Source organism: Tinamus guttatus, unplaced genomic scaffold (genome assembly GCF_059628265.1).
Source record: "Tinamus guttatus ecotype Peru unplaced genomic scaffold, ASM5962826v1 Tinamus_guttatus_pri_ptg000601l, whole genome shotgun sequence".
Lineage (NCBI taxonomy): Eukaryota > Metazoa > Chordata > Aves > Tinamiformes > Tinamidae > Tinamus > Tinamus guttatus.
The window spans coordinates 2,453,012-2,473,639 of record NW_028289135.1 but is presented as its reverse complement, the minus strand read 5'-3'; the positions used below and the strand labels follow the sequence as shown (position 1 = coordinate 2,473,639).

General features: G+C 37.7%; 1 protein-coding gene across 1 annotated transcript in view; it reads right to left on the bottom strand.

The window, feature by feature from the left end:
• The window catches only part of NUP133 (nucleoporin 133), a 30,401-nt gene extending 14,533 nt beyond the window's left edge, over positions 1-15,868 (bottom strand). Inside the window, exons 1-18 of the mRNA XM_088534882.1 lie at positions 15,687-15,868; positions 13,957-14,075; positions 12,977-13,080; positions 12,163-12,270; positions 10,326-10,457; positions 9,030-9,200; positions 8,378-8,533; positions 8,226-8,296; positions 7,440-7,587; positions 6,728-6,875; positions 5,570-5,727; positions 5,096-5,187; positions 3,990-4,153; positions 2,735-2,829; positions 2,409-2,633; positions 1,631-1,753; positions 1,099-1,198; positions 214-465 (exon numbers count right to left, since the gene is read on the bottom strand). Coding sequence (XP_088391008.1) covers positions 214-465; positions 1,099-1,198; positions 1,631-1,753; positions 2,409-2,633; positions 2,735-2,829; positions 3,990-4,153; positions 5,096-5,187; positions 5,570-5,727; positions 6,728-6,875; positions 7,440-7,587; positions 8,226-8,296; positions 8,378-8,533; positions 9,030-9,200; positions 10,326-10,457; positions 12,163-12,270; positions 12,977-13,080; positions 13,957-14,075; positions 15,687-15,868 — 2,548 coding nt within the window. The remainder of the gene's footprint in view (positions 1-213; positions 466-1,098; positions 1,199-1,630; positions 1,754-2,408; positions 2,634-2,734; positions 2,830-3,989; positions 4,154-5,095; positions 5,188-5,569; positions 5,728-6,727; positions 6,876-7,439; positions 7,588-8,225; positions 8,297-8,377; positions 8,534-9,029; positions 9,201-10,325; positions 10,458-12,162; positions 12,271-12,976; positions 13,081-13,956; positions 14,076-15,686) is intronic.
• Positions 15,869-20,628: the final 4,760 nt, after the last annotated feature.

Sequence of the window (20,628 nt, the reverse complement as noted above, 5' to 3'; positions counted from 1 at the left end):
GGAAAAAAAAAAAAAAAAAAAAGCCTTTTCTGTAATCTGTTTTAATTCTGTCAAAGATCCCATTGTCATAAAGTCATTAACTAATACCTTGAAAACACACACATGTGAAATAAACAGACTTCACATGCAAATGCAATATATCTATATGATTTGCCTCACTTTCTCATCAAATGGAACAGCTCAACCTTGCATAAAGTAAAACACAGAACTTACGGAGGGGAGACAAGAGTTCTGATCTTTTCTGCACGTACTCCATTTCCAGATTACTGTATCTCTCTTGATCAGCAGGTCGGTCAACAGATAAGAGCTGGGCAACGAAGCCATCTAGAAAGCAATCCAGGAGTGCCACCAGCTGCTCGGCCACGATGCTGCGCAGGTTGCTGTCCACCTGAGGATACACCACCTTCAGAATGATCCCATGCTGCCGTGTTATTGCTGCACGCACGCCCGCAGGACCACTGGATGCTTGGGAAAACACCACAAAGAACATTAAAAACCTGCCTCTCAAAGGGATCTGTATGTTGTAATACAACAAAAACAGAATTATGTAAAAATCGTAGTAATAGAACAGGACCTAAATAATAAAAAGACACCAAAAAGTAAAAAAGCTAATCAACTTTTTTATTTTAACTTAAAAGCAAAATCAAAACTACCAACAAACACATCTTTTTAACATATTAAATTTGGCTAAGATGCAATAAACACTAAGGATAGGAACCAAAATACTCCCTAAACTAGAAAGACCTGTAGCATCAGCTATCCGTATCAGATATTGAAGAAAAACAATACTTGCACACACACCAGGACATACTAGCTTTGTCTCCCAAATTTTGTTTTTTTTTTTGTAGTCGATTTTGCAATTTAAGTTTAAAGAATTATCATCACTAGCAGAGAAAATAAATGATAATAAAATGATACCTTCGGCTTCGACTATTTTTATTGACAACTTCATAACAGTTTGTAACAATAAAAGTTTAACATTCAGATTGAAAGTTAAAGCAAAGGTTTTTAAAAAAGTCTTTCTGTTTGTTTTGAAACATGTGAAAAGTACTTTTTGTTTATAATAGATAATTAATAAATTATTACAATACTTCTTACCTGTCCATGGAAGATACTCAGGTTCTCTTTCTGGAAGCTCTCCTGTTTTATACAAAGAGGCTCTAGACTGACGATACTGGCAAGCAGTTTGCAGCATGTCCTATATTAAGGCAAAGGTATCGGTGTTTTGAAGTCCACTTGTTTTTATACACACCATAAAAGATGTTTTGTCTTTTGTAACTCGGAAATGTTATTTGACTGTTCCCTACTTTCTTGCTTACTTTCGCAGTTGGATACCCATCACCAGTGCTCAAGCACAAAGCCCTTCACTCTTCACTGGGCACTCCTGCTTTCACCACTTGCAACACTGCTTCTCAAATTCTCTTTAGCAGTCACTCAGGAGGAAAAAGCAACATCTCTAATTTTGCACCAGAGCCTCTCTGCTTCCCCAAGGCATCTGGCATGTGAAAAAATGTATCCACTTTTGATCTCATGTCAGTAACTCAAATACACATACTGCACTCAACCTGTTCAGTACTCTTCTATATTCACCCTTCCTTCCTTCTGGCCTCTAGCTTATGCTGTTCTGTACCTTAATGATGTTGTTCACATTGATAACTGTCTGGGCCCACTCCATCGATTCAACAGGCGTTTCTTTCAAGATTTGTTCCTCCTCTTCCAGTAAGCACTCAAAGATGGAATCTATCTGGGACACCTTGAAAGAAAGAAAGAAAAATCACTCTGAACACATTCATCACCAGATGATAACTTTAAGCCAAGTTACATGAATTACAAAATATATATACACATTTGTATAGATTTACACACACACACACACATATATATATATAAAAAATAAAATACAGATCAACAGCCAAAAATATTAAAAGGTATTGACTGTTCAAATGGGTAACAGAATCACCAGCTTACATTTGATCAAATACTTAGAGTATGAGAACTACTGTGTTTCTGGATTTAAATCAGCCAGAAGTAGCTTTCATCCCTATCTGTAAAGCTGTCTTACCCTTCTGGTTAACCCTTCAAAACAACAATTTAGCATACGTTTACATATGCACTGTAAAATTTCACTTGTCCTCCATGTAGACTAGCTGGAAATTGGAGCAAGTCTACTCATCCTATAGGAAATCTGGAAGAACTCATGTTTTAGCCACTAAATTAATAAAGTGTACATACTAACGTGAGGGAAATACTACCACCAATCTCTATTTAAAGGGAAGTAGTGTATAGTTAAATGCATTTTTGAAGGGAAAAGTTTCAGAGTATTCATTAAGACATCACAGTTTTCAATATATGTGATACCATACATTAATTCAGAAACAGGAGCATTCTGCTCGACCTTCAGTTCTTACCTCTCGAAAGAAAACATCCGCAGGAGTAAGATTTGGTGGAATGTCACACTCTCTTTTGTTTAAAGCCATCAGTATTGCAGCATTCACTAGATCTGGCAGCCTGGAGTGATGGTTCTTGAGAACAATAGCTGCTGCCAGCTTCTCTGCATGCTCGCAGAGCAACAGTCGAGTTGCCATTGGCATCCCTCGCACTGGAAAACTGCCCAGACGTTCAAATGCCCCAACCTTTATAAAAGACAAAACACCACGCACATTTAAACAAAGCTCCAGAAGAGATAAAATAATAACCTACTGTACCCATAGTTAACAGAACACTAGAACTCTACCTGATGGAGAAAATCAATGAAGAATGAATGGGCTTTTGTCTTATCCTCTAGCTGATGAAGAAGAATGAGGGATGTGTTGCTGAAGCCAGCTGCTTCTAAAAAGAGAAAAGTCTTGGGTAAGACACTTTCTGTTTACACTACTTTGATCACTATCTTTTGATCCCCGAGGCAAAGAAACTTCTTTAACTTTCTACAGTGCTACCACACTGCTGTGCTTTCTATATGCACACGTATTTACACAGTGCTTACAGACCATTTTTAACTGTTGCTTTTGAACTACATCCAAATTGAGCTAAAACTAACAAAACAAAAACCCAAATCAAAAAGTATCTTTCTATCTGCATAACTATTCTGAGGCACTCATGGAATTATGTTGCTAAAATAGCAGCTTAACAGCCTATTCAAGTTTTAGTAGGATTCAGATTTTTATCTTCATTGTGGATTTGCTGTTACAGAATTTATGATGTGCTAGACTGTAACCACCATAAAACGAAGTGTTTAGGTCAGGCACTCAAACATAATTCTCAACTGCCTCTAAAGGTGCTCGCATAATTTTGCTGGAAAATACAAATGGTTGCCCAGGACTGTCCTTTCTTCCTCTTCAGATGCAATCCAGCTGACATTTCTGCCAAGAAAAATCAGGTCTGTTAAGAAGCCAGTAAGAACAGCAAGAATGCTCTCATGAGTATCCACGCTTGTCACCTCAGCAGATTTCTTCAGAAGTAGAGGAATTTTACTACTTTAGAAGGTGTGAGACAAATACTTCTAAAATAAATGTATCTATTCCTCTTGCAGGCAATACAACTACCTCTGCCCCATAAAGGTAGGGACTCATTCTGCCCAGGACCTGAGCTTATTGAAAGTTGTACAGTCACATTAACAAAGCGCCAACCTTGAACCAATAAGCCCTTTCTTTTAACATATTTATCTGCAGAAGAACATTTTGCTCTATCCTGGGAATCATGGGAAATGGCAAAGTGGTGCTCTTTTCTCTTTGTAGATAGCACCTCACTCAGAAACAGGCATTTTCTTTGCTGTTTGTACTACTATATGAAGACAAGAACTTATCACAGCAAATTGCAATTTTATCATTGCAGTCTCATCAAAGGCATCTTTTATCCTTCCTGAAATATACTTAGTTAGAAGAGAAGAGCAAGAAGCTCTATGCATTCTTAGCAAGATTTATATCAGGATTTCACCTACAGGACTATACATATATATCTTCTTGCAAAAAAACAATCCACGTTATCTTTACCCTCAGGTACAGATTCAGCCCATCTTGGATCAGAGGCAGGGTAATCATCCATTAAGTCCACACTGATCTGAGTCACTGCTCTGTCAAGTTCAGTATCAGAATCCAAATCGGCATTATTTGGAAAGAGCTCAACTACCATGCTTTGAGCATTAACAATATCTTTCCTGAAATAAAACAAATAAGCCAAGTGAAATAAAACTATAGAGAAAACATAGGAAAAAAAAATCCAACAACTCATTTAGCAGCATTTTTGGAGATCCTTTTTGTGAAGTGCTGCAATTATAATCATCCAACATTGCTTGCAGTATCTTTAAAGTAAATATAGATAAAAGGCATTTGAAATTTTCAAAGCAGGTAGGTTGTACAATGTATTAAAGACAAAAACAACCAAGTAGAATTTTTGTAAATGCTTTTTGTTTTATTTCTCTCTTTTAAGAGAAAGGCTCCACTGTTAGCGCTCTATGTTGAATGTCAAGCTACAGAACATCTATTGCTTCCTATAAAATTATTTCAAGATCACACATAATCCTTCCCGCTAATGGCAACACATTAAAAGTTTTAGGGAAAACATATTCAGTGAATATAATGCATTACTCTCAAATCCTATAAGTTCAGGGAATCCTGCAGCTTCTACTCAGGTCAGAAGGTAAGAGCAAGAAGGATCCAAATGCTCTTTAAACCTCACCTCCAGGGTATGAAGTTTTTCTGTACATAAAAAACATGCAATATCCACAGAAAGCACTGACTTGATTTAGTGACTAAAAATGACAGCAGTCCAACTGAGACTAGCTTATGTATTAGAATTACATTAACATTGGAAATATTAATATTTTTCGCAGTAATTGGACTTTCAGTTTGAATTTTTGTATCAGGACACTTTCAGTCATACAAAAAAACAAACAAAAAAAAACAAAAAAAACCCACAACAAAATCTTCATGTAGTTTCTAGATACACTAAAGCAAAGTATGCTTTTAAAAACTGGAGTTTAAAGATATTAAACAGGGCAGCCCTATCTTTTTCAACCAAGAAGTATCAAGAAGATCTCTAAGGTGCCTTCAAGAACAATAAACAAGCCAAGCCCCAAAAGACCAAGTGCAATTTCTACCTGCAATACTGTAGAAAAGCAGCTTTCAGTAATTTAGTCTTATCTTCTTGGGCGTTAATTTCTATCCTATTGCTCGCATCAAATGCAGGACTCTGAAATGCAAAGCAAAAATTTAGGCTAAAAGATACATAAAGGCCTCCTTATGGAATAAAAACAATATATCTAAGGAACATAGACTTACAATAAAGATGCCAACATGCAATGATTTTTTTCTTATGGCTAGCATAGCCCAAAAGATACATTACTAGGGAAGTAATATAATGGTTTGACCTCAAGTATATTAGTAAAATTCACAAACAATCTGCAAAGGAAATTACGCAAAATCTGTTTCACGATTCCACATTAATTTTCCAAAGAGAAGATACAAAATTGCAAGACTAACATGTTGTTTCTGTCCTCGGGTAAAAATAATACAAAACACAAAAGCAAAATGAAAAAATAAACAAACAAAACACCCCCAAATCAAACCATTACCTCACTGTTTGGTCCAGCAACAGAAGAAGAGAGGGAATCCTCAAGGTCTTCTGGAAGCACAGAAACGTTTTCCCTAGACAAAATGGTGATAAGCCCACTTTTTTTGGCAAAGAAGACAGGAAGGCCAGTATAAGAACCTGCTCCTAAAATGCTATCTCCTAAAACAACAAAAAACAAAACAAGAAAAGGCACGTGAATGCAGCATCAATTGAAACTGAAAGGTGACAGAGTGACACAATGTTATAAGCACTTGTTAATTTTTAATCACGAAGTAACCAACAATAATTCTTACAATGACACCTGACTTCCTGCAGCCACGGGCAGTATCTGCTACTCATAGTAAAATAATGCAAGTCAAAGAACAACATCAAGATTCAGATGGTTTAGATTCTATCAAGGGACCTAACTGTGTCTCCTACTGAAGGAAGACATCTCTGAAGGTCAAAGACCAGATCAGAAGCATCAGACACAGGGATTTAGGATGAATTTTAGGCTGAGCCTGGAAACAAGTTAATTTCAAGAGAGGAAAAAAAAAAAAAAAAAAAGGCTCCTGAGTGAAAGGTTGCAAAAAGACATAATTTCGTATACCAAGAGTACAGATCTACTTTGTTTTTATCCAGAATACAGCAGAATAAAACACAATGGCAACAGTGGATATTATTTGAGTGCTTCCTCTATAAATCAATGAGAAACCCATAATTTGAAAGATTTAATAAAAAAGTGATCAAGATATCTAACAAAATATCACCGAAGAATGCTAGAGTAGAACAACTAAACCCTCTAAATTTGTTTTCAGAATCCTGAAAAGTCTGTCTCTAGAAACAGCACCAAAATCAACACTAGGTAATGCAGATAAACTTGGCATTTTTCGAAATCTATTTGAACTATGACACAAATTGATCTTGGCAGAAGAATGCTTAGCAACCAAACATGCTAACTGTTCAGCCATACAAACTAACAAAACGCCTACTTGCATAAGAAAAAATTAGAGTTTTCTCAATGCTGTTTTTCTGCACCTCCACTTCAAGCTTTATTTTGAGTATAGCACATTTCTTCAATTAAGGAGCCATAGAAAACACACTGAGAAATCTAAACAGTGCAAAGACTTTTTAGTTTAAAAGTATCCATGATAATACGATTCTTTTTACTGCACATTACCTTGCATGCCAAGTATGATTTTCTCTTGTGGTAAAGAAATTCTTCCAGTTCCAGTGGAGCAAGCAAACACTTCATCTTCCTTATAAAGGTAAGCAGCATGGCTAAAGTAGTCTGGGACTACCAGAGAACAGGTCAATTCCTCTTCTGACTGAAAGTGTTGAATATAAAAAATATTACGCATGTAATAAAACCCTTAAACAAACATTTAGGTAATTCAGGTTTTAATTTTTAACAAGAGAGTTATATATGTTTATGCATCATATAACAAAAACACTTTTCCTTTGACCTAAATATTTAAGGTCAAAGATTTAAAAGAAAGTATTTAAGAACAATAATTAAGACAACAATTTAAGAACAAAGTATTTAAGAACAATATATTGTTCTACAGATCGTTACTCTCCTTCCATAAGGCTTAATTTTTTTAAAGGACCATTTGTAGAGGATAATTGATTTATCCTCCCTTCCTAGCAAACCAGCTGTCTAGCAAGGATCAAAATACAGATCCACTAATTCCTTGTCAAACCACTAAATTAACTAGAGTCTGAGATCTTTCTTAATTGGATTCCCTAGAGAAAACTGTCAATACACATTTTCAAGGCAAATTTTAAGGCAGAGAACCCCCTTTTTTTTTTTAGAGAGAAAGCCAGATAGCTGATTCACCTAAAGGATTTTTTTTTTTGCTTGCTTGCTTTTACAGCCTTCATGTGCATACCTGAAAAGATGGATTGTACTGGGTGACCTCCACAACAACATCATCAGACATCTGGAAGCCTTTATCTTCTATGGTTATCAGAGTGTAGTACACAAGACACGGGCGATCGCCAGGATGCCAGGCTGCAGCAAGTATCACCAGCCCATCACTATGCAACCAAAAATATCACACCCTTGAGACATGACCAATTACTAAATTTACCTGCTCAAACATTATTGCTCAGTAAAACATCATTTAACAGCAATGACACATTTTCCAGCATTCAACAGTAGTCATTTTCTCGAAGTTCGTTATTTGTTCTTTTATGCTGTTTTATTGTTTTTACAGCATTCATATACAGCACAATACTGAAACACAGCTCAGCTATGTTGAACAATAGTCTTGCAATTTTATTTAAATAATTCATAAATACAAGAGATTTAGCAGCAATAGGGAATTCTTTCTGTAACGAGAGTAGTGACTAGTTACTAACTGTCTTAATTTTCTTGGTATTATGCAAGGAAGGTATTAGACATTAAAAAGAAAAAGTCAACAACAAAGTTGATGAAATTACATTAAAAGAGCAAAAGGTATTGTTCTTAGGTAAAAAAAAAATCTGTAATACTAAAGAGATAATTGAAGCAATGAAGTATAAAGTAACTTCTCTAATGCGACATGTTGTTTTTATCAACATTGGCACTCAAGTAAAATTTAATTCTGAATACCTATGCAGAAAGCACTACAAGAAAACAGAGCCCACTTCTCCACTTGATAAAAGTCCTGCCAGATGTAGGTATGCTTGCTTACCGATTTTGCTGCAAATCCATGTATTGTATATTGACTCCCCCTTTAATATCTTCGTAGTTACTCTCAGAACCCTAAAAAAAAGGAATGCATCTAGCTTATAACTATACATATGTAGGGTACTAAGAAAAGTTTTCAGATGAGCTGGCTCTTACCCAAATTGCATCTGTAATATGTTCCTTAAGGATTCTATTGATATCCCAGCTGAAAACATAACGTTCTGATGAATCCTCAATCTCCCATTTGCTTAGGTTTGAACTTGTTAGCATATAAAAGCTTGACCTTTCTTTATCATAAAGAACACTAGAAATCTGGATTTAAAAACAATACACATCAAAAAGTTAAAGCTTACTTTGAATACAACAGTCCACATGCATTCAGTCCACATAAAATTACTCACTTTGGCAGCCTACAGAGTTAAATTACAAGATAAAAATATTATCATAATTTACAAGAGAAATCCTATTTTGTAGATACAAGAACATCCACAATAAATGTTTCACTCACTTCTCCAGGTTACTGCTAATTCCTTCAGGCAGTACTGAGGCTGTTACCAGAAGGAGGCAAGACTACACACAACAAAGTACTATGGCTTTAAAATCTCCTTTGATTCAAATCTAAAGAGTAAGCCTGCATACTCCATTTCACAACAAATCTGTTGCAAATTTGTAAATTTGTTTAGTTTCTGTCTCTCTCTGTATATTCTTATAGTCTTTTCTTCCTCCTTTCCTAAATACTGAGTCCAGAAATTAGAACACAGGACCCTAAATATTCAAATATTATTAGATGAATATCTTCCAAGCTTACCGCAGCATCGTTGCCAGGAGACAAAATACCCAGAAGGGAAGAAACTTTTCGACCAATTCCGGAAAACATGCCCTGACCCTGTGGTAGTGCATGCTGATGAATCTTGCCAGAACCATCTGGGATCAGCCGAACTAGCTGGCCTCTACAAGAAGATAAAATAAAGCTTCCTCCCTAACAGAAAGAAAAAGCAGCTAGGTTAAAAATAAATAAATAAAAATCACATTCCTGCAACAAATCAACTACTGTCAGATAAAATTCTTTATGACAGCTCATCAGGGAAAAATACCAAAAAAGAACAAAACGGAAGGCAAACACCACAGGTGTCCAACATTTCTCCAAGAGCTTACTGTGACAACCAATGGTACTGGCGAGGGGACTGCAGAAAGAATTAACCATTTTCTCTACAGGAACTGTTCACAGGACAAAAATCAACACAGTTTATATAAACACACAATATAAAAGTTATGCTAAAGGTTACAACTGATCTGCCCAGACAAAGAAAAACAAATTAAATTCAGTTGTTATACATGGAATAATGCCGCTTTTCTTTAGTGATTAAATTCTGTCCTGAATGAGTGTTCCTCTAGCTCTGAACTCACGTTTATCATAACATTTCCATCTATTTTCCTCTAACTTTATATATGAAACTAGGGCACAAACAAGCTGTAATCAGGTAGATACAAAGGTGTTTCTTAATATCCTAAAACTCCTAGGAAATTAATCATTAAGATTATTGGCCATCTGAAACCCTAAAATAGTTACAGCATAGGATAATTATAATACAGGATGCGAACAGTGAATGTTAGGATAACTTGCTGAAAAGATCATGAGATAAAATTGATAGTGCTAGTTTTGAAGATAACAGATATTTTAATACATGCAGAATTTCAGATACCTTCCCTTTCAAAAGTCTTTCCCATTTAGGCACATAAACAACAGAAAACAGAATTTATAAAGATTCATATGAAATAATTGCCTTTGTTTTTGTGTTAGCAGGACTTCTGCCACTGGAAGTAATCACGGTAGTAAATAATTACAATCCTAATAGGTTGAGGTAACAAATCATTCATTGTGGTTCGGTTTTGCACATCTCTCTGGCCTTAACGCCAGTATTTATCACAACCACTATCTGTGCTTAATAATTAGTATCACCACAGTCATGCAGTCTCTGAAATGACTACTTAGAATGCTGAGTAGTTTGTTTTGCAATATTTAATGAAGATTTAGGTCAGTATGTTCCACACACTCTTTTTTACTTTTCAATTAGCAATTAAAGAAGTGCTTCTTGTACTGTACCTTCACTGCTGTTAGGAAACTGCACAGAGCGCCTCCAAAGTCTGTAAAAGTCTCCGTGTAGGAAGCTTCATGCACAAGATTGGGCCAGTAGCGTATGGTACCTTCACTGGTAGCAACCATTATTGCCAGAGACTTGGAGAGACAAACAATTAACAGAATATGCAAGATAATAATTAGACAGCAATTTTAACTAAATCATGTTATTTTACATATCAAGATTTTGGGTGACTAAAGCAAAAAAAAAAAGAAAAGTGGTAAATACATATGGATGCACACTGGTAAAGTTGGCACCGAACAGGGGATGATTCTATAAAGCAACAACTAACATGTGCAGGGAACATAACTGAAACGTTCATTCTTGCTTATTTTATATATATTTACTATTCCTTGTTCCTGATAATGCAGGATTCTTCTACTGAAAAGCAAAGGAGATTTACTGATGCAAGACAAAACAGAATCTGTGGAGAGTTCCAGATGCAGAATCATTACTGTGAGCTCCTATGGGAGACTTAAAATGCAGATTATAATTCAAAAAAGTTTCTCCAGAGTCATTAGGAGAAACACCAAATCATACAGTGGTCACTTTCCTTACAGAAGCATTCAGTTCAGAACATAAGCACACAGCGTGCCTATACCAGGGCTTCTAACTCAGGAAATTACCCAGAGACCAAATTCAACGAACGATGCAAAAGGCTATGCTCAAGTAAAGACTTATACAGAAAGTATTTCACCTAATCAACTGGCTGTTAAATATCACAGAACATTATAACTGTAGCTTAGAGCTGTTACTGAGCTTCGTTTAGTTTTCTGATTTTTGGCTAGCCACAGACCTGCAGAAAGGAAAGCAATTGGCTAACCAAGATCACAACTATTAAAAAAATCTCTATAATGCACTGTCCTTGGTGATTTCTCCCCTTTGATTATTCCGTATTTTTATTTACTAAAATATTTTCTACTGTTAATATTTCTACTGAATTCTATGAAGTCCATGCATGGCTCAAAAGCTGAAAGAAAACTTAAAAAAATCTTTATTTAGTTTTATTACTTTCTCTTACACTTCTTTGAGTATGAAGAATTTATACATTATAGTTTATGGGCTAATCACAAGATATTATAATTAATAATCTGTAAGTTTAATACAATGACAAAAAAACTCATTACATATTTTGTGTTTCTTCTTTCTTCCAAAGACAGCTACTTGTCTAGTTTTATTAGAGTATGTTAACTAAAACTACGCCCAAGCCGAAATTGAAAAGCTTTACTTCTTCATGAATGATAGCAACAAACATATTAGCACTCTTCTAAAAAGCTTAGCTGAATCCTCCTTCCTTAACACAGTACGGTGAGGAAAAGCATTTAGCAAGTAATCAGTGAACACAGATGAATAATCTTTCCTCTAGCATTAGTTTCTTTATGAACACAAGCCAAGGAAAAGTGCTGATTTTTGCTTTTCAATCATGGATATCAGAGTTAAAGTCGAACAACTTTTTTCGTCAGCATTTATATATAAGGTACTTGCTTAGACTGAATATTTGATTTTCCTGCCAATAGTTAGAAAAATACTTGTCTATACTATATTTTTGTTTCTTATGAAAGCAACCTAAGTAATCTTGTGAGGACATATAATTTAATCTGATCCTAATTACATGCAAACAGTATAATTTGAAAAGACCACTGAGATTCTGTTTATTTCACATGTATTTCCTATAACAATCCTCAGGTTCTTAGTATACATTACAACAGAGTCCTCAATTTTCAAATAAATACTTGATAAAACAGAATACATTCAGAGTCCATTTGAATACAATTTTTAACATTAAAATTAAAGGTTGATCACCTGTAGAGAAGGTGCTTCACCTGAGGAACCGAGGAAAGATATAGCTGCTAAACTAGAACTCCATTGGAAGTCACTGGGTGGCAGCTGCAGTTCCTTGCACAGAGATAACTATAAGAAATAAAGAGGTGCAATTATAAATATGTGATTAGAAAAGACTATTCCTGTCCTATAAGGTCTTTTGACTTTTTAATCTTGCTAAAATTGATCTTAAACTACCCCAGACACTTTACTAGGGGCCCAAAAGAGTATCACACAAGATTTTCAGCATTTGTTATTTGTGTTTCTTACAATGTTACAATTCTGAATTATTTGTCTTTCAGAGGTGCAGTATCTGGAAGCACTTGAACACAACATAATAACATGACAGAAAAAATTAAACTGAAAGTGTTTGAGAATGTGCACTTGGTATTAAAAGACATTGGAGAACACTCCCTCCAAAGTTAATGTCTTAAATTCAAAAACTTCTACAAATGCCAAAATGCAAACATTTGTCACACCACTGCAAGTGTTAATCTGTACCGTATTAGCTAATTTCTAACTAAAATAAACTTCAGCAAATCTATTTAACATAAGCGTTAACTATTAAAATGAAAGGAATTTACCACTGTGTTAACAACTGGAAATGGAGGGAGGCACTCCCTTAAGAGCTTGAATTTCAGTTGTTAGAATGATTTTCTACCAACCCACTTTTGGAGGAAAACCAACAAACTCAAACTCATAAAGAAATTCTTACATTAAATAACACATATGAGAAACTTTGTTCAGCTAGCATAAAATATACACACATTTTTTTCCATCTTGATCTTCTATTTACCTTAGCAACTAGAGACTGACCAATCTTCCAGATAATCAGCCTCTCTTTACAGACCAGCCAGGCCCATCCACTTTCATCCACTTGAATGCTCAACTGGTCATCAGCTACATTAAAAAGTATTTTTTAAGATATTAAAATTTTGAAGACAGGCAAGAGCAATCTTAAAATTCAATAATTTTTTGCTTTGATCAGAAAAGGAGAAATTTTTAATCAAATTTAATTCTACGTTAGGATTTCCATTGATTTGGTCGAGATGTTGAATTGATCGATACAGCTTAAAAATCCCTTTGACTAACTCTCAACTTTTCAGACTGAGAAGTAAGACAACTCCAGAAGTTGTCCAAATCCACTTGCTTATGTCAGATAAATTGTCCTAAAATCTACTGAAGAATTTGCAAAGCTATTGCACAGATACAGAGCTTGAGTTTCTTTCACCTTTATTAGAAAATATAACCACACAGAAAAAAATGCTGAGGAGACCAAGGAATTCTTGATATTAGGGAAAATGCTTTATTATTATTATTTTTAAGAAGTGATAAATATGTTTTGTTGTTGTCATCTACTGTTTTTATCATTATTGCATGAGCTGAAATTACATTAAATTGTACTTAATTTAATGGCTTGGAGTATGTGGCTCAAAATTAATCAACAGAACCCACAAGTTAGGTAAGAACTAAATCAAAACAAATATAAAAGACAAGAAAAAACATCAAGCAGAAATTCTCAAAAAACTTGCATTACCTTTTTTAGTAAATTTGAATTATAGGATATACTGCTTAAAACAGTGTCTGAAAGACACTAGCTTGTTACCATAACCACGAGTATTATTATGCTAATAGCTACATAGTTAAGCAAGCTAGATTCAAACCAAAACACAAACACCTTATCCAAAGTCAACTTCTAAACAGCACCAACATGTTAACTTTTCTGTCATCTGTCAAAATTTCCATGAGAAAATAACATACAAACTCAATTCTTACCATCAGCCTTTTTTAGGGCTTCCATAACTTTAACAGGGAGAGAGGATCCAAATGCCTTAACATCATAGTTAATAGTGTCACTTGCTGAAGGATGCTGAATAACTCTGGTAGGAGTAGCTCTATAAATAAATAAATAAATAAATCTTAGTTGTCAACTGTTTCTCCAGTATTTTCAACATACATTTATTTCACTAGGATCTGCTGTGCTTAAAAATGGACAAGATGAAATGGGCTTGTCCATGTATAACAAAAGGGACTTTATCTGTCACAGCACTTTTGGAGCAGTAATTTGGAGACCTGCTTGCTTTACAAGTTGTTATGCTCTTGTCAGATTCATTTATATTCAAAAATAGTTCTTTAGAAATTTCATATTCCCCACTAAAAAAATTACTCTTCAACTTCTCTGCCTTCTTGTTATCTACAGCATAAAGCTCTTCACAACACCAGCAGAAGCAGCTTCACAGAGCTTCTTCCACGACTGCAGGGCTCACCTTCATCCCAAATGCTGACACGATGCCACAACCCAAACATCCTTAACAGCTCCCATGAGCAAACACTTCTAGCACCCTTCCCTTGCTGGGGACTGCGGCTCTCTACCCGAGTCATTCTTTATTTCTCAAAATAACACTTTGCACCTTCCCTCACCTTCTCTCTCTGGAATGGCATGGGCCCAACTTGTCCATTGCACATGATTAAGAGGGAAAGATTTCTCTGCTTTTAGAAGATGCTTTCTTCTATCTCTCTCCTCTCCCCACGCCCCAACTGGAATAATAAATGTAGCATAATTCTTCCAAAGTGAAATACACAAAGATAACACAAAGCTAGAACACAATGGGGCCACCTGCTTCTAAAAGTGCCATCTAAGCACTTCAAGTGTTCTCCAGAACTGAAATAATGGCAATCTTGCTCCATCTCAGAAACAAATGATGCTTTTGAGAAAAGTAATCCCCAAACCCTGAAACTGATTTGGGGCTCATTTTAGCTCAGTTAAGACGGGTTAACTCAGTTCTGACTTTGAATTATTTATTTTTTAAATTCAGGAGTGCTTACTTTTTCCACATTCTTTCTGCTTGAGGAACCTCAAACCTGCAAATACCCCATGTTCAATATGTTCTAAATATCTCGTATTAACATTTAAAATAAGAGTTATTCAGAACATATTGAATATGCGATAGTTTACCCAAGAACTGTTCAGCATACTCATAAAAGTAACCAACCACCACAGTGAAAAACTCCCCTTTAGCTCCCAAAGGCTTGTCAAGCCTTTCTTTGCTAAAACTACTCCTGGTTTTACAGATGTCAGAAGATCATCTAGGAAAAAACGCTACCTGAACCGAACGTCCCTACTGAACTGAAAGCATCTGCTCCTGCCCCCCAGCGCCGGTTTGCTGGTCAGACTCAAGGCGGAGACCCGCAGCCCGAACCGCCGTGTTTCAAACCATGCTGTTTGTCACCCTGCATCACTAGTCCACGTTCCTATTACCTCTCCCACAAGAACTGCTTTACCCACGCAAGGAGACCAGTCTCTCCACAGTAGCGACGAGGCGGCCCTACCAAGCCGAGACCTTCCCCAGGTAACACGGCGCAAGCAGCGGCCACCCCCGAGGCACGGGGCGGGCGACACCGACTGCCCCCGCCGCCAAGCGCGGCCGCCGCGGCCGAAAAGAGGCGCAGAAAGAGGCCGAGGGAGACAGGGAAGGGGAGCGCGGCCAAGGCGGGAAGCGACTCACCGGGCGGAAAGGGAGCCGCTCCTCCGCGCCGCCGGGGAGAAGAGCCCCGGGGAGCCGCCGGCCGCCACGACGGGCAGGTTCCTCCTGCCGCCCGGCCGCGAGAGGGGGCTGGCGGCGGCGCCGAGGTTCCTGCGGGCCGAGCCGCCCGGCGTCCGCGGCGAGGCGGGGGCCGACGGGAACATGGCAGCAGCAGCGGCGGCGCGGCGGGAGCGCGGGCGCGGCGGGACTCGTGGCGGCCCCGGCGAACTGCGTCACTGCCGAGCGCGCCCGGCGCGCGGGGGCGGAGCGCGGCGGGCGGCCCGTGCGCGCCGGCGGCGGAGACCCCGCGCAGGCGCGCGCCGGCGGCGGCCGTTGGCGGCGCTAACGGTCGCGGCGCGGCCGCCGCGCTCCGCCCGCCGCAGCCCCGGAGGGGGAGGCGCTGCTCGCAGGCGCCCACCAAGAGCACCAGCCCTAGCGCTGCCCGTTTCTGCAGCGACGCTTCTTCGGCACCTCCAAAGACAATTTTGAGATTAGGGCTTATTAAATAGTCACTTTGCTCTTTCAGCAGACAAGAGAAAATGAAATGGCCTCGCGTTGCACCAGGACAGGTGCAGGTTAGATGTTAGGAAAAATATCTACACGGTAAGAGTAGTCAGACATTGGAACAGGCTGCCCAGCAAAGTGGTGGAGTCACCGTACCTGGCAGTGTTGAGGAAACGTGTAAATGAGACGTTTAGGGACATGGTCTAACAGGCAGGGCGTTGAACGGTTTACAGTTGGACTGGATGATCTTGAACGTCTTTTCCATCCATAATGATTCTACAATCCTATAGGTAGGTGGCTGTGTGGGATATTCATGCAGAAAAACGCAGGTCCTGCAGCCTCCTGAAGATTGGATGCAAAGCATCCCTCGGGATTCTCCTGGTGGAAGTCAAAAGGTTTTAAAGTGTGTGTTGTACTCATTAACTCCGAAAAGAAAAGGTAATGGATACACTCCAAAACAAGAAGAAAAACAAACAAACCATGGGAGACGATTTCAAACCAGTGTTTTGTACTTTTGGAAGGATGTGTATGCCAGTAGTATGGTTGCCTAAACTCGAAAATACCCTGTGCTCAACCATGATGTTACTGGTGTTTCACTGGGAGGAAAAAAAAAAAAAAAAGGCAACCAGAAAATCCACTCACAAGGAAGACACAAATGTGAGTAAAATTCAAGCTGCCATCTACATCTGCCAACATCCATCAACCCTAAGAGTCAAAATATTCAAAACTGATGGCTTCTCAAAACATCATGTGTCTGAAATAGTTAAAACAGTATAAGCAGTTTTTTGCTGACTGAAACTTGTCTAGGTATTTACTCAGTGCATTTCGTTTCCTTTTGCAGTTGCAGATGTGCTTTAGAGCTCCATCTTCGGGACAGAGGGTGCAATTAAATTCTTAGGTCTTTAGACTCGAACAGCTAGCTAATGCAGGTTGTACCGTACTAATCATACTGTTTTTGATGAATCAATGGATTGAAAAAGTGTAGAAAACGTTCCACAGCTAGACACACACAAAAATGCCTATTTAGAAATAAAAAAATAGTTCAAAAGGATAGCAGCAACCAGACATCATCTGCAGAGCAATCAAAATTCTCATGAATTGTGTTTATTGCAGATGGTTTCTAGCAAACAAACTTGACTGAATGTGCCTTATGGGACTTCTACTGCTCCTCTAAACGGGATTCACTGCCTTTTCAAAGATTAAAATACTGATACTCTATCAAAAGATTAAAACAAAAAGTTTCAATGAAGCTTTGAAACCTGACTTGAAGAAACCACCTTTTATAGAGATGCCCATCACTCACTGCAGTGACAATGCTTGGATCAGTACCCCTTTTAAGCATAAAAAAGGAAGAGTTTAATAAATAAATTAAGTAGCGTAACTTAAGACACAATATATTTTGAGTGTCATGTTTCTTTCAGTAAAACATTTATGCTTCCAGGAATTACAAAATAAATACACTGAAAAACAGTGAAGGGACAAGCTGCATATTGAAAGCTGGCATATCACCAAGACTGGTAGTACTCAACTCTGCTTAATATATTCAACTTTTAACAAGATGATTTTGAAAGCACTTGGATAGAGCATTTGAACCCTGAAAATCAAAACTAGTTAGCAAAATTTTAAAAAGAAGCAGTTCTAACCTCTGAGCAAAGGTGAAAATAGGCACTATTAATAAATAAATGACTCTGAAATAATGCAGATATCATGTAAAATAGGGCCACTAGTGATTGAAATTGACATTTAAAATATATATTTGTGTAAAAATATTGCATTTATTAAAAAAGGTGAAATCATCTTTATTACTCTTCTATACAGGGAACATATAACTAGGCCAAGTTAGAACGCCAGTGAACATGGCACAAAAGAGAGATGGTTTTAAGTGTAGCACTAGGACTACAAGGACAGTAAACTCTACCATTCAGGAAGAAGGTCTAGGCTTTCTTTCAGGAAACACTGAATAAATTGAATTTGACTTACTAAATTGTATTTGCTTGTGTTGAAAGTGTTTTCTGCACTTTTTGGCCTCTGGAATACACTTAAGAGTAGCACAGCTGTGTTTTGAGCCTGTTAATTCTATCCTTCGTGGAATGGAGCCTGTAACTACTTACAGTAGCTTAACGAAAAGAAATAGCACTGCGAGAGAGTAGATTTGGAGCTCCAACACTGACCGCTACATCATGAGTTTCAAGAATTTGTTTTCAAAGTTGGCCTATGACCTTTCCAAGTCATCTTTATACCTCATAAAGAAGCCCTACCATTTTTCACTGAATGTTTTATCTACTTGGTACTTGTTAGGATAATTGTCTTAAAATATTAGTGCTACAATGGACTGTGTACATCCGAGTGAAGAGTGTTTAGAATATCCTGCCAAATTATACTGCGGCTGGGGATATTTCACTGTGTGCTAAAGGTGCCAGCAGACTTCAGTGCTGCAATTACAGCCCCATTAGAAAAGCTTTTTGAGCAAGCTCGGAAGTTAAGGTGTCTGGCAAAATAGAGTCTCCTATGCCTGTGCTACAGCAGCAAGTACTTGTTGGCATCTGGATAACTACAGAAGTTACTTTTGAAAACGTGAGAAATAACATTTAAAGCTAGAAAAATATCAAGCTAGCTTTCTCCATAGTTTTTATTTTGTCAAGCACTGAACTGTGTTCCAAAGCATCCTGCCTCTCAGGATCGGGCTTTTTGATGAGGAATCTGAAGTTTGGGCATTTTAGCATGTTTCCCCTTATGGGCCACACTGCACCAGGCAGAATCATAGAATCACAGAATCACAGAATGCTCAAGGTTGGAAGGGACCTCTAGAGATCATCTAGTCCAACCCCCCTGCACACGCAGGGTCACCTAGAGCACGTGGCACAGGACTGCGTCCAAGCGGGTTTGGAAGATCTCCAGAGAAGGAGACTCCACAACCTCTCTGGGCAGCCTGTTCCAGTGCTCCATCACTGTTAAAAAAATTTTCCTTAATTTTCTGTGGGACTTTTGGCGCTTCAGTTTGTGGCCATTACCTCTAGTTCTGTCAGTGGCCACCACTGAAAAGAGACCAGCACCATCCTCTGCACTCCCTCCCTTGAGGTACTTATAGACAAGTGGTCCTTAGCAGAGAATGCCCACCAGGATTGTCAGATGCACACCAACAGTTTCAGCCTTGAACAGGCGGTCATTAACAAAACATTAACTCATTACAAACTCATTATTTCAACATTATTATCAACATTATTATCAACATTAACTCATAACAAAACATTAACTCACTAACAAAACAGAGCATAGGAATTTTTTTTTTCCCTCTTTCAGATACTGGCACTTTACTAGTTTCGTCTAGCAAAAGGATCACATTTCCCCACAAAACTTGACCAGTGGGGCTCCCGCACTTCCACATGCAACCACGCAGAACGATGACCTGCCCTCTGTGGAGGAGAAAAAATAACACCATGTGCACACAAAGGCGTGTAAAACCACAGGTCTATTGCCCAGCAAAGCTTGCAGCTCACAAAAGCCTTTGTTTTCTCATCTTGTTGAGATCTGTGCTTTGTTTCCAAGATGATTTTGAGTTGTTCCAAGTGGATAAAGACTGCTACTCAACATATCTGTCGTGCGAGACGTTCACCTTTTTGAGGTCTAGAGGTAAACTCGACTGCAGCACCTGCCAGAACTAACAAACAAGTAACACAAAACGTTCATTCAGTTCAGCTGCAAACAATTCTGTGTCAACTCATGAAAAAAGGAGCTCATTGAATTTCATGGAAAAAGGGATTAGCTACGAATAAGGTTCAAACTTCTCTAAACACACAATAAATAGTCAATAGGAATAATTAGTCAACATTGAAATGAAGTACCGGTGTGTCATGTTTTTGACCTATTCTTAATACAATCCCTGCTGGTGGTAAGACTGTAATGAAATAGAGCAGAAGATATATTTTAATGTGCCTGTAATCTTTTTTTTTCATTCAATAGCACAGGGATTTTTTTGTGTGTGTGCGTTGTTTGTGTATTTTTTAACCATCTCCCACAACACGGAAGGTTTGACTTTGTTCTAGAGAAGGCAGCTCACCTCTTGACAACAGATTTTTTTTCAGTAACACGTAGATTTCCCATTATAGATAAGAATAGAAATGCGAATGTTTCTTGCCCTTAAGGATTATGCCATGAAGTTTTAAAACTTCAGCAAGGATAGAGAAATTCTAGTAAAGAAGCTTCTTAATTTACAAACACAGAGCCTGCTCTTTATTGCCAAACATTATTTCCTACACTTACTCTAGTTCACGTGCTGCTATGATTTCAGGAGTTGTCCTGAAGAAGGTGAGACTAGGTAGTTAGGAAAAAAATGGGACTTCTATGAATAAACCTTTAAAGAACAGTGAAAACACATAGGCCTTTAAAAAGGACAAAAACATAGAGAGGAATCTGTTATTTT